This window comes from Thermobia domestica, chromosome 18 (assembly GCF_964235325.1).
Source record: "Thermobia domestica chromosome 18, izTheDome1.hap1.1, whole genome shotgun sequence".
Lineage (NCBI taxonomy): Eukaryota > Metazoa > Arthropoda > Insecta > Zygentoma > Lepismatidae > Thermobia > Thermobia domestica.
Window position 1 is genome coordinate 134,230,774 of NC_137471.1, and position 14,691 is coordinate 134,245,464.

Sequence of the window (14,691 nt, forward strand, 5' to 3'; positions counted from 1 at the left end):
TCAAAAGAGGGATGGAGGGAGGAAGGGATACTGTTGTAAAATTCAGCGTGGGAACTTCAAAGATATTTGCCGAACTGCACTCCTATTGAGTGAACACACTATACACGAATAAATAGCAATATTACTTCCCTATAAGAAGTAAATACGAGGGTGATTCAATAATTATTATCCCTGACCTATAAGGAGTATTATTTTTCCAAAAAGTCTCCTTTCATAGTAATGCACTTCTTCCACCTATGCTGTAAAGCTACTATGCCAGCTTCAAAGAAAGTCTCTGGCTGAGCCGTGAGCCATTCCTTCACAGCTTCAATAACAGCTGCATTTGAGTGAAACTTCTTCCTTTTGAGGTGCTTCTTCAACTTTGGGAACAAATGAAAGTCACTAGGGGCGAGGTCGGGTGAGTAGGGAGGATGTTCCAACACATCAAAACCCGGAGCATGGATTGCGGTATCAGGAAGATAGCTTTCGTGGGCCGGAGCATTATGTTGGTGGAACAGCACTGTTCGAAGCAACATCTCGCGCCGTTTTTCCTTGATTGCTTCGCGTAACTTAGGAATTAGGGCTGCATAATAAGCCCCCGTGATAGTGTGTCCAATCTCCAGGTAGTCAATAAGGAGTACACCCTTCGCATCCCCCCCCCAAAAAAAATGTGGCCATAACCTTGCGTGCTGATGCTTGCAACTTGAAGTTACGTGGGGGAGGCGAACTGCTGTGCCGCCACTCCATGCTCTGTCGTTTGGACTCGAGATCATAGTGGTGAAGCCACGTATCATCCACTGTCACAAATCTATCACAGAACCGTTTCAGGTCTGTCCCCATAACATCCAAATCAGCCATTGAACATCGAACTCTGTCTTTCTGATTTTCACGAGATAACATTTTGGGTACCCATCGCGCTGACACCTTTCTGAATCCCAAGTGTTCATGCACAATGGTTTCCACTGAGCCTACAGAGATGTGCATTATGTTGCTAACTGTTGCACCGTGATTCGTCTGTCTGCTATAATCGTATCATGTACAGCATCAATGTTTTCTGGGGTGCATGCTGTTGTTGGAGGACCAGCACCAGGGGCCTGTTGACAGCTTTCCCTACCGCAACGGAAGTCGCGGCACCAGTTCTTTACCACCTGGTAGGAAGGATCCCCTTCACCCAACACACTGATAATGTCCTCATGAATCTCCTTTGGACTTAACCCTTTTTTCTGGAGGTACTTGATGAGAGCTCGTTGTTCGGTTTTCTCCATTTTTCAAGCTAAGTGCCACCTCTCACACCTGAAACGACAAAAAAGAATATTAATATAGCAGCCATGGTTCTGAAAGCTAGCACATAGGCATCTAAGACATTAGGCCACAATATTCCCCATCAGCCATCCCAGCTCAAGTATTTTAAATATGCCGGGGGCAATAATTATTAAACCTCCCTCGTATAATATTTTGTTCGTTCCTCTTTGACCTGTTAACAGAAAATGGTTACCCTGTCTGAAGGGTTATAATTAATGAACGTTATAATGGAGAATACGTTCATTAAGTTATTTTTGTTGAATATCAATACCTTTCCGTTTCGCCATGATATTTATTGACACATAACCAAATATATTACTTTGAGGTTCATTCTATGTCAAGTATTTCGAAGATGTAAGTTGAATGTAGTCGTATAGAAAAAACTTTCAGTTTTACGTCCCGCAGTTATGCCGGTTAGGCTAAAGGAGGCGGCGATGATGAGAGATGAGTGAAATGAAGAAAGTGGGAGGAAACGGGAGAACCACGAGAAAACCCACGAGCACAGTGTTTGTCCACTACAAAGTCCACACGGCGCGAGCTGGGATCGAACCAGGGACCCCAAGCACCGGAGGTGAACGCTCTACCACTGAGCCATATAGTCGTATAGAAATTGACATGCAGAACTAATTAAGACTTGTGCACATATTAATTGGATTCAACATGAAATTGTTTATTCAAGACTGCTCAAACTTGTAATATTATTTTGTTTATGTAGCTGACTTCTCCGGTTGTTAATTTATAATACTCTAAAACCAATGTTTTGGATATATGTAAATTTATTATATATTGACCAAACCAAATCTCTTAGTCTTTGATTTTCTTCAGTAATCATAGAATTCTTATATTGTTGTACAGTCCGGAGCAAAAAACCTGCAACATGAGCATGCAAGTTTATTGAAAAAATGACGAAGTATTTTGCTCCAAAATAAATGTACAGGGGAGGACGCCGATGTTTCTTCTGGCGTGATTCGTGCCACTTAGACGTTATGTCGATTCCCTGGGCTAATAGGCACAGTTTCACAATAAACTTACATGCTAATGTTGCAATTTTTTTTTGCTGCGGACTGTACAAGGACGACCTAGAACAAATAAAAGTTTTATGATATCTTTAAGGTTTCACTTTTATTAAGCATGCATTCAAAACACATCGTTTCATTCATTCTATAGTTTACATTTATTTATCAGACGACGTGTTGCTTTTGTGCCACACGTGTATAATTGAAAAACTATTTAAATTGGCCGAAATGATTTTTCTTTTTAATGTTATTATCATAGACTAGCGCTAATTACCCGCTTCGCTGGGTTAAAATGAGAAAAATTTGTAATATGTTTAGTTAGTCAGTAACTTTTTACTATTACTGAAATGCTCTCTGACATCGGCATTTTCGATCATTCATATCTATCTATCTATCTATCTATCTATATATATATATATATATATATATATATATATATATATATATATATACGAGGCTTTTTTTTTTTAAAGTAAGGTCCGTTTTGTTGTAGACACTAGTAGTTCGTGCGCATACCGCAACGAGCGTGTGCGTCGTGTACCGGCATGCCTCGGGAACAACTGTGCTCAGTTTCAGCTCTGTAGCTGACCTGTACGGTTTGTGTTCTGTACTTTCACAATGTTTAACACTATCAAGTCGCCCGCCGCATGTGAGGTTCGCTCAGTGATACGGTTTTTGTCAGCAAGAAACCTGTCTGCTGCAAAAATTCATTGACAGATTTGCGAAGTGTACGGTGATACTATTATGAGCGCAAGCAAAGTGCGTACGTGGGTACGAGAATTCAAAAATGGCCGTGACAACGTCCATGGTGAGGACCGCTCCGGTCACCCCTTCTTCGATTACAGACGATTTGGTGGCTTCAGTTGAAGTGACGGTTCGTGAGAACAGGCGCTTCACAATAACAGATCTCTCAAACGAATTTCCTGACGTATCGAAATCAGTGCTTTACAAAATTGTTTCTGAACACCTAATGTACAGGAAACTGTGCTCTCGTTGGGTCCCGAAACGATGTGAAAACGGCAGTGGACTCTTGGTTATCAGAGCAGGCGGCAAGTTTTTATGAAGAGGGTATTTTCAAATTGGTTGAGAGGTATGATAAGTGTTTGAACAAACATGGCAACTATGTCGAAAAATAGAGTAAAGTGTGTACTTTCTGAAAATACATTTGCTTTTTTGAAATAACCTTTCGTTGTGTACTTATGTTCAAACGGACCTTACTTAAAAAACACGCCTCGTGTATATATATATATATATATATATATATATATATATATATATATATATATATATATATATATATATATATATATATATACCAAGTTGTGGAGCTGAATTCGGATTTAAACGGCATCAGAAGTGTCACTGTTCATCTCATTCCATAGCTTTTTGGATTCGACAGTAATATCGGTCATTTTCGAACATTTTTATATATATCTTTTTCGTCCTCCTCCCCTAAGTTGCACTGTCACAGTAAAATTATAAAAACCACCCCAGGCCCAAACCTCATCTATGTGGAAAATTTGACTGCGGTCGGTCGTGTGGTTCAAGAGTTGTAAAGTTATATATATACACACCGTTGTACCGTCAAAGAGTGAAATAATAATATCACTCCAAGTTTGATCGAGATTGGTTGAGTGGCTCAATAGTTATTAGGTCACAAACATAATCACCTTCATTTTTAATTATATAGATCGTGATACTCATAAAATGACTTTTGTAGGGTTATAGATTAATGCAATAATGATCAAATGAAATCATAGATGAATATACATTGTAGTAGCGATTCAGTGCATTTTTGTTAACATTATGAACTGTTAATAATAACAAATTAGAGACAATGATTGTGGAAACATTATCATGAAAATCATACGTCGTGCTAACCAAATACTAGCGTTTTTGGATTAAACAAAATTGTTTCTTCCTTTAAGGAATAATACTGATTCACTTATTAAGAGACTCAAAATGCTTCGTGTGAAGCAGGCACGTAGCCAGGATTTCGTGAAGGGTGGAGGGCTCCGTGACATGAAATATTGGGGTCATTACACCAGATAATTTTAAATGTAATTAAAATGAGGAAGAGAAATCGATTGGGGCATAGGCTGAGGAGAAACTATATCTCGAGATACTGCTAGAGGGTATAGTGGTAGGAAAGAGAGCTATAGTTGATGGACGGTATCAACACAGAGAAATCGTACGCGAAGACAAAAACGTTAGCATATGACCATGATACATGGAAGATTCTCAATTGTGGCAAGTAATCTACAAATAATGACAGAATACTCATGGTGATTCTTTAGCAAAAAACCCGACAATAATATCCGAAGAAGTTTATGAAATATTCCGTTGTGACTCATGCGTAGGGAAATGATGTCTGATTTGAACTTGTCGATAAGGTGATTATTTGACATTTATTGTTCTTAATAGACCGAATCTCGGCATTATACGTCACACTTTCTCCTTAGCATAATATGACCAATTGCAACACTAAAATAGCTATTACATTTTAATGGAATTATACTTAATACTTTCTCAGAATAACTTAATTAAATATTCACATATACATTTTACAAAATACTATGAATAGCTGGAGGAGTACTATTTTAATGTACACACTTAAATTGTTTGTAACTAGGGTATATATTGTTAAGATAAATGGACACCATGTTAAAGTCTTACTTCAAAAATTTCTCGTTGGAAAACTAAAGGTTTATATGGTATCATACCTAGAAAGAAACTGTGATATGTCTTCATTTTTTTTAACAGAGGGAGATGATCCTGCAGTCAGCACTGTCTGGTAGCAACATAGAAGCCAGGACGCCAGAATCACAAAGAAGTTATACTGGAACTGAGACTTCGGAGTTCGAAAGTGATGTTGAAGGGACAGAAGATGAACGTGAAGGAGGCTCTATTCAAACTAACGTGGATACAGAGCCGCAACCATCAACATCAGATCCTCCTCAGAAAGGTAATCAAATATGACAAACTATTGAACGTATATAACACATTTGAAAATACGAGGAATACCCCGAAAGTAAGTACCGTTTTGAAAAACACTACTAAAACAAGTTTGTTCAAGCCAAACTTATTTTTACCTCAAAAAGCAAACAAACTATTTTTCGACATAATTTCAACCGATGTTCAAACACTTGTCAAAGTGGGTGACCAACTTGTCCAAACCTTCCTCAACAAAATATCCCGTCAGTGTTCGGCAAGTACGCACCGTTTCGTTTAAATACCACCGCACCGCTAGTGTCGGGGTGCAATCCAAAACAAAAGGTAGTGTTGTAAATAGAAAAAAAAAAACGTTCGTATTTTTTCAAAAATGTACGTTTTTTTTAGAAAAAAAACATTGCCTCTCGTTTTTTTTCTAAATTTCGTTTTTTTTCAAACAGGCATTTGTAATGTATCTTACGTCATTTAAGTCTGAAGTATTTTTATGTAGGTGTAATTACCATAAAATGCAACATAAATTAAATACTAGATACTGATACGGTACAAATATTTTACAATTTATATGAGTAGCGTACCTACTAATAATCCGGGTTTCTGTAGTTTCACCAATATCAACGAAGAAATAAAAGTATAAATGAACATTTGTTTTTTTTTTCCGTGAAAGTAGGCCTTTAATAAGTACGAAAATAATATCATGAACAATATAAAATGCAAATAACTTGTCTAAAGGTAAAAACTAATACTAATTTGCCTACTAATATTTTTCTGAATATCATATATAAATAATTTGTCGACTAGATATATGATATGCATTGCTGGCTCTACCATATGTGCAACACGCGCATTTGCACGGGGCTGTAATATCTGTCATAAGTATTTTATTTAAAATAAATATTTATTGTTGGAGACAGACTTCATGATCATGGTAGCTAAATTTACTAAGCTGACCTTCTATTTGAATACTACATTCATAAATTATGTTTAGGTCGCATTGGTTTAAGTCACATGGTCAGTGCTAAAGCAAATGGTAAAATAAATCCCAGAATAAATTGCTTGATTGTTGTCAAATACAAGAACTCAATTCTCGAATGCCTGTCTCCTTCGGTTAGTTCTGATATGAAAGCTTCTCTTGTCTTTGTCGCAAATAAGATCGTTATCATTGAAGGTGGAAACACTCTTAAAAAAAATAACAGATGTAGAAGGAAAATCAAGAAATAAAGGTAAAAGAGCTAGTTGCACTATAATTGCAAACTGATATGTTGAGGTTGAAACTCGATATTGAATTCTATAAAAGGGATTACCATCTCTCAGATTTATTTGCTTTATTTTTCACTAACATAATAGATTAATATTTAAAGGAAAAAAAAAACAGACACGATAATATTGTATTTGTAGTAAGTATTTAAGCCTTTCTGAGTGCGAATGTAGTTTCCCCTCCCCTTCGTTGTTCATGCTGGAGTAGCATACTTAAAATCGTGACTTTTAAAATTTGTTCTTTCTGGAGAAAGAGGGAGGCGGCAAAAGGCGACAAATTACCTAGGGCCAGTCCTGATGATATGTACACTCATGTCCAAAATGATTGTCGTATATCTATAACTGTCTTCTTGTAAGAATATAATATGATAATGATTTTGCAGGGTACTTTTAATACTGATGCTGTGTGTATAATCGGAAAATGTATATTTGTGGTAAATTTCAAAGGAAAAGAATTATAAATACGAAAATGAGAAAGAGTAAAAGAAAATGTTGCTAAATGGAGAAGAAAGTTTTATTTTCGTTTTATTGTTGTTATTTACTGCTGTTTTGACATGAAATTTACCACATACATGTCTTTGCCGATTATACACATACTAACATTATAAGAAATACCAGGCGGATTCGTTATCAAATTATATTCCTACAACAACATATTTATAGACATGCGACAATAATTTTGGACATGAGTGTACATACAAGACATGAATATAGGATGATATAGTTTGAAGTAATGCAGGGTGTTTCAAAATGAATATTAGGGTTTGAAACTTTGTAGTATCTATTACAATTAACTTAGAATTATAAGTATTATCAAATGAAAGAGCAACTCAAACAGTTTTGTACACATGCATGCCATGCATTATTTCCTCTGTCTGCCGTTAGAAAGAGCAAGTAGCAAAGATGGAGACTAGAGACCAGAAAGCTTTGTGTGTTTAATTTTGCAAAGACTGAATCTGTATTTACGGTGCAACCGTCTGTGTGAATTCAATGTTTTGTGCCATATGGCGGAAAGTTTATGGGCCTTTCTCACCTGTTGACTCAATGTGTGCCATGTGACGAGTGAAGCTCACATCGAACACTTGAAGCAAAAACTGTTTGAGGTGTTCTTTTATTTGATGTATTGTTTATAATTGTGCGTAAAATGTAATAAGTACTACGAAGACTTAAATTCCCGATATTCATTTTGAAACACCCTGCATTTCTCAGCATCAGTATTGGAACTAAGATGTAAAAAGGAGAGATTGTGATTGTTTATAACAACGATATTATTATTAGTCGAGACTATAATTACTACAACAACACAAGTTAGTAGTCAAAAAATGTAATTAAATGTACACTCGTAACCCTTTCGGACCCAGTGGACAAAGTGGCACATACGGATGTGTCACTTTTTCAATCCGCTCCTGTATGGTCACTAACTAAGATATCGGTATATACGGTGTATATATTTTTTGCCAAATATGGTTGGTCCATAGTTTATCATTTTAGTTTCTTTTTCTTCTGTGTCGAATTTCCTTCTCAAATTTCTCCTCAGTCAAAAATTCGAGAATTTTCGAATTTTGTTTATTACTTTTCCCCTGTAGCTTCATTCGTTGTAGAGAGACCTCCTTAAGACTTGTCGGGTAGATACGTCGGATGGACACCTAATTGTTGACATCAATTGGACGGGCTTGCGCGCAGTGTTGCCAACTACGGAAATTAAAATCTTAAATTTGGGTAAAAAATCGAAATTTTTATTATAAACCGTACCTAAACATCCGAATGCAAGTCAACTTACGCCAGTCGAACATTTGTCCTTACTGAACAAACTCGGGTACATATCGTTACAGTGGGGTAATTAGGGGACGCACGAAAAAATCGGATTTAGGTTCTAACTCTTGATTTTCCCCTACTTTTCTGTTTATCGAAATATATTTTTGGTAACTAGAAGCATTGTTTCTTAAATATCGCCATGATACTTGTAGGATATATTAGTAATGGACCAGTGTTTATTTTAAGATAGTTTTCGTCTGTCTGGTAGCAGTGTCGCCAGCTACGGAAAATTTTAATTCAAGATGTTAGGGGAAAATTACGTGTTTTGTCTATTATATCCCTCTTGTTGGCTACATAGGAACAAAAGTACCAGTATCTGAAAGTCTTGTCTTTCCCCTTCACAACGCACTATAGAAAGTTTCAATACGATTGTTAGGGGGAGTACAGTTGAGGTTTACAGTAGACCTTGTTCTCTAAGTGGAAAGATAACTTTGATGTTCTTAGGTAGACTGAAATATTTTTTAATGACCTGCTTACTTTATTAGATATCGTCACAATACTTGTAGGATATATTATAGGGATACCAAAGCTTCTTTTAAGATAGTTTGTGTGTGTCTGCTAGCACTGTTGCCAGCTACAGAAAAGTCTAATTTCCGATTTTAGGGGGAAATTTTGGAAAAAATCCCTTTTTGTCTCTATTATTTCCTCCTTGTTCGCTACATTCGAACAAACGTACCACTGTCTAAAAGCCTCGTCCTTAGCCTACACAGCGCACTATTAAAAGTTTCGGTAAAATAATTAGGGGAAGTACAGTTGAGGCTTATAATAAACCATGTTCTGTAAATGGTAAGAAAATTGTGCATTTCTAAGTTAGAATGAGATTTTTTTTTAAAAATCATGCTTACTTTGTTAGATATCGCCGTGATACTTGTATGATATATTCTTATGGTACCAAGGTTTACTTTCAGATAGTTTAGGTCTGTTTTATGGCAGTGTTTCCAGTCAAAACAACTAATTCCCGATTTTAAGTGAAAAATTCGGCAAATTTTCCTTTCCCCTCTATTATTTCCCTCTTGCTCGCTACGTTGGAACAAATGTACAACTACCTGAAAGCCTTCTCTTTAGCCTATAGAACGCACCATAAAAAGTTTCAATAGGATAATTAGAGAAGCTGTAGCCCCGGCATATCTGTTGATTTTTGCTGTTGAGGCGTAAAAAGTGTCAAAATTTCATGTGTATGGAAACAGAGATTTTTTTCTTTCTCTCTTTGAATGGAAGGCAGCGACTTCAGGTTTTCACTATACCTTGTCAACACACCAAAGAATTTTTTTAGGTGACTTGGACCCATGTGGCAATAGTGGTGCTAGATACAAAAAGTCTTGAAATTTGGTTAGAGACTTTTTTGTAAATTTTCACCCCTACATTTCCCTCAGTAATTTCCCACCCGCTCGCAACACTGCAATGTAATGTACACCAAAAAACAGCCACATTCCTTTTCTAAAAAACAAGGTCTTAACCATATCAATAGGGTAAATTGTTTTTGAGCAATAAGTCACTAACTGACAAGGTAGGAAAACGCCAAAACTGACCTGGGTCCGAAAGGAATAATCACACGATTTTGCTCGTATAGGTACAAGGAAACAAACGATTTGTAAGTTGCGAGGGCTTCGACTCAAGTTCTATTGATTATGTCAATAATATTCAATATAAATCAATAAATAATAGCTGCCAGAAAAAAAACAGACATTTGAAAAAAAAAACATGAAAAAGAACGATGTTTTTTATTGAAAAAAAACTTCACAGAAAAAAAACCGTTTTTTTACAACACTAACAAAAGGAGAGGAATGTTCAGTAAAGAAGCTGTGTTGCTTCATCACAATGCTCGTCCCCATACTGTTGGTGCCACCCAAACGTTAATCCGACAGTTCGGTTGGGAACAGTTTAACCACCCGCCATGCAGCCCCAACTTGGCACCGTCTGACTACCACTTTTTCCTACACCTGAAGCGCGAGCTCGGTGCTCAAAACTGATGATGACGCAAACAACGCTGTGGAGTTATGATTGTTTTCACTGGGCGGGTTGTTTCTTTGAGGAAGGTTTGGACACGTTATAACAAGTGTTTGAACATTGGTGGAAACTATGTCGAAAAACAGTTTAAGATGTGCTCTTTAATGTAAAAATAAATTTAGCTTGAACAAACCTGTTTTAATATTTTTTCAAAACGGTAGTTACTTTCCGAACACGCCTCGTATACACAATGCTCACCTTTATGCGTTCTTGTAGTAAGGGAAAGTTGACCATCACTACAAGAATACATAAAGATGAGTAATGTGTATGTAATCAAATATGGTTATTGTTAATATATTGTATAGATGCGTTACACCTCCTTTAACGATCACCTTCTTATAACAAAGAATATTAATTGAGAAGAGCCAATAAATGACAGTGTAGGAAACCATAATTGCTCTGTTATTATGATTACGTAATATTCCTAATCCTCAGTTTTAATATTTTTTCACTCCATCTTCCTATTTTGGAGTTCAATATTTCCTTTGAGTACCATGAGAAATGTATTGGCCCAAGGTCTGTGAGAATGCTGGTATCCGCGGATATATTCGCAGCAATATAGCTTGTTCTGTATATTCGAGACGTGTGCGAAAAGTAAGTATTGTTTTGAAAAAAATAGTAAAACGGGTTTGTTCAAGCCAAAAAGAAAGAGCACATCTTAAACTATTTTTCGACATAGTTTCTACCAATGTTCAAACACTTGTCATAACGGTGACCAACTTGTCCAAACCTTCCTCAAAGAAACATCCCACCAGTGAAGACAACCATAAATACACAGCGTTGTTTGCATCGTCGTCACTTTCAAAGCGCTTACCGTTGAGCTCGGGCTTGAGGTGCAGGAACAAGTGGTAGTCAGACGGCGCCAAGTTTGGGGTGATCAAACTGCTTCTAACCGAACTGTCGGATTAACGCAGGGCCGTGCTGTGGGGGGGGGGGGCGACGGCCCCGGGCGCCGAAGGGGCGAAAAATTCGGGAGAAAAAAGAAAAAAAGATAGCAAAAATTGCTTCGAATATGTGTATGGGGGCGCCGTCGTATACTCTCACCCCGGGCGCTGATTTTCCACGGCACGGCCCTGGATTAACGTTTGGGTGGCACCAGCAGTATGGGGACGAGCATTGTGATGAAGCAAGACAACTCCTTTACTGAGCATTTCTCTGCTTTTGTTTTGGATTGCACGCCGACACTAGCGCTGCTGTGGCACTCAAACGAAACGGTGCGTACTTGCCGGACACTGATGAGATATTTCGTTGAGGAAGATTTGGACGAATTTGTCACCCGCTCTGACAAGTGTTTAAACATTGCTGGAAACTATGTCGATATATAGTTTAAGGTGTGCTCTTTCATGTAAAGAAATTTGACTTGAACAAACCTGTTTTAGTAATTTTATTTTTCAAAACGGTACTTTCTTTCCGGGCACGCTTCGTATTTTTATTTTCTTTGAAGAAGAGGCAGTAGTGTCATTCAGCCAGTTCGCACCTGTTCGCCCACCTGGTTCTGGTTCCTGGAACCAGTTCTTGAAGTTATCTCCACCTCTAGATCCAGTACTTACGGAAAAAATTCTAGTACTGTTTTTGAAAATCAATATACGGATAGTATGACTTAATCCTGGTCATTATTACTAGTATCATTGGAATAAAGTATAATATAATCATATAGTAATAATATTGATACTAAACTAACTTATTATCCTGATCACATGATAGAGCCGTTGTTAAATACTAATCAGAGAACCGGTTATTGAATAATTTGAATAACAGCACTGGGAAGAGGTTTACAAGTAGAATATGCGTAAGAAGTGTGTGTTTGTGTCACCGTTAGGAAAATACACTCAATAGGTACAACTTGCTGCTTAGTAGTGTTGTTTTTTTTTTTTTTTTTTTTTCATTTATACTAGCCCTACACATATAAACTGTAATATTTTTTATTGTACAGGCTTTGCTTTTCTTAAACGTAAAGTTGATTGAAACTACTCGCTAAACAAAATAAGACGTTTATTGTAAAAAAAATATTAACGTGTAACAGTTTCGCCAACTCTCCACTTTGGCTTCATCAGACATTATGAAGACACAGGTCGTAACAGATTTAATATAAGAGACAGAGAAAAAATCCCTGATTGATTACCATAGGCTACCGCAGCCAATCTCTTTCCTTCACAAACCCAAAATATAAACCAGAAATAAAAATCGCTAAATCCCTTTCCCTCACTGTTGAACCCAGGGCCGGATTAAGAGAGGGGCTTAAGGGGGCTGTAGCCTCGGGCCTCCAGGTGGCTGTCTAAAATCCCAACTGGCTGTCTAAAAAGGATCATACAAGATGCAATTGTCGCCATAAGATAACATGTACCCACAATTTACCTGCTGAACTTTCACAGAAATATTTTAGGCGAAATCAGCAGGGGCCACATATTTTTTTTTATCGCCCCAGGCCTCCAGATGGTTTAATCCGGTCCTGGTTGAACCATATACATTAATATCGTATAACTAGGCCTAATCTAGTTTACAAAATAACCTTTTCACTATTTTAGCAGAGTTTATTATTTACTTTCTTTATATTATTCATTGCAAATCTTTCCAAGAACACGACTTTTGTCTACACCATTTTAATCTTTAATAGCCTTTTTGGATATTTAAAATTATTAAGTATTGTAGTGCACTTTGTTTGATGTTGTAAGCATTAGCGTTTATGATTATTTCTATTTTTTTACAGAAGAAGATGAGCCTGAGCATCAACCCAAGGCACAAACACCAAAAGAAGAAACTACTGAATAATTCTACTAATGAGAAGCATGTATTGTAAACAAATACATAAATGATATTCTTGTATGTTGGACTATTTATTAATAATGGTTCCCTTACGCAGTTCATACTAACTAACGCTATGGCCTATGGAACCCGCAGGTTCAATGCCGCGTTCACAAAAGCTCTCCACTGACTTCTATCCTTAGCCAATTGGATCCAGTTTCTACTTTGTATTCCTATCTCTGCAACATCCATCTTAATATTGTCCTCCCATCTGCGCCTAGGTCTTCCTAATGGTCGTTTTCCGGACGCAGTTCATACGCCTCATTATAACGATTACTATTTCTTTAATGTAAATGCTTCACAAAATATTTAAAACATAAAAAACTTATATGCATGTGCACTCTTTCTCATGATCTAATGCTAATGCAAGGTCCCGAGTTCCATTCCCGTGGGGGCATATCCCGAATCGTTCTACATACTCTCTTTGCTGACAAATGAAGCAAACACAAATTAATTAATAAGTTTTCGACAGTGTTGCTTAAAGTTATACGTATTCAGGATGAATATCTCGGGTAATCAGCCCGGTGAACCAACCCAGTCAACCATCCAATCACAAACGTCGCCATTGACCAATCAAACTCCGTCCCTTCCTGCCAATTTCTATATAATAAAGGCTTCTGTTTTCAGTCCTCAAGACATCTCAGACAAAACACACTCCAGCTTGGGAAAAGATGTTGTCTCGAAACCAACCACTTCATCATCCTCATCAACATCTACCTATGCTACTCGCCTCGCTGCTCCAAGAAAGACCACGCGTTTCCTACAGATGATACTTCATCAACAGGCCTTGGCAATACTCTCAAAGTTGTTCTAGACCTCTTCAAAGGAATAAGAATGGAAAAAATCAAAAATAGACTCGCAAGGTACAAGCAAGCGAAGGACACATTCTCTAAACTAACCAGTTATTCAAACTATAGTGGATATTATTGACACTGGATGCGATTAAGCTATCCAGAAGTTAACTTAGGATAATGAGTTGATTTTGAGTTAAATGTCTCTTTCAGCAGCGAGGCTATATGAGACGGGACCTACTGATTAACGTGGAATCCGAACCACATAAGCTCCCGCCGAAAATCGAATCCGGGTCTCTCACGCCTCAGGATAATGAATTATTTCATTGATCAATCATAACACGATAATAGGGCACCAAGTTAATGCTCGTCAGAAAATACAAGGGCTCACCCGTGACACACCACCCTGAAAGAAGCTAATCAACAGCCGCTAGTCACATTCTACCTACGGGAAAAGAGGACAAAGAAAACTAACTCACATAGCTTAGTCGAAGCTGCGACAGTCGCGTTTCGCCCTAGACATCATATGATTCAACTATAAATGCTTATTCATTTCGTATTTGAGGCAGGGGTTCTAATGCGAACCCGGAACTCATCACAATAAAACCCATCAAGATACTGGATTGGTCTCTAATACTTTATACTGGAGACGAGAACAGTGTTGTCAGTTCTCGAAACGTTAGACGACGTGGAATTCACCTGGTGTTTGACCGAGAACAAATATATTCATCACGACACTAAGAAAGATTCAATTCTTATTATATACAGAATTT

At 37.3% G+C, this 14,691-nt stretch overlaps 1 protein-coding gene across 4 annotated transcripts in view; it reads left to right on the top strand.

The window, feature by feature from the left end:
* Positions 1-13,148, top strand: part of LOC145676093 (adhesion G protein-coupled receptor L4-like) — a 295,890-nt gene extending 282,742 nt beyond the window's left edge. For all 4 annotated transcript variants that reach the window (XM_081746971.1, XM_081746972.1, XM_081746974.1 and 1 more), the window contains 2 exons: positions 5,061-5,262; positions 13,033-13,148. In XM_081746971.1, coding sequence (XP_081603097.1) covers positions 5,061-5,262; positions 13,033-13,094 — 264 coding nt within the window. In that variant the 3' untranslated portion in view covers positions 13,095-13,148. The remainder of the gene's footprint in view (positions 1-5,060; positions 5,263-13,032) is intronic.
* Positions 13,149-14,691: the final 1,543 nt, after the last annotated feature.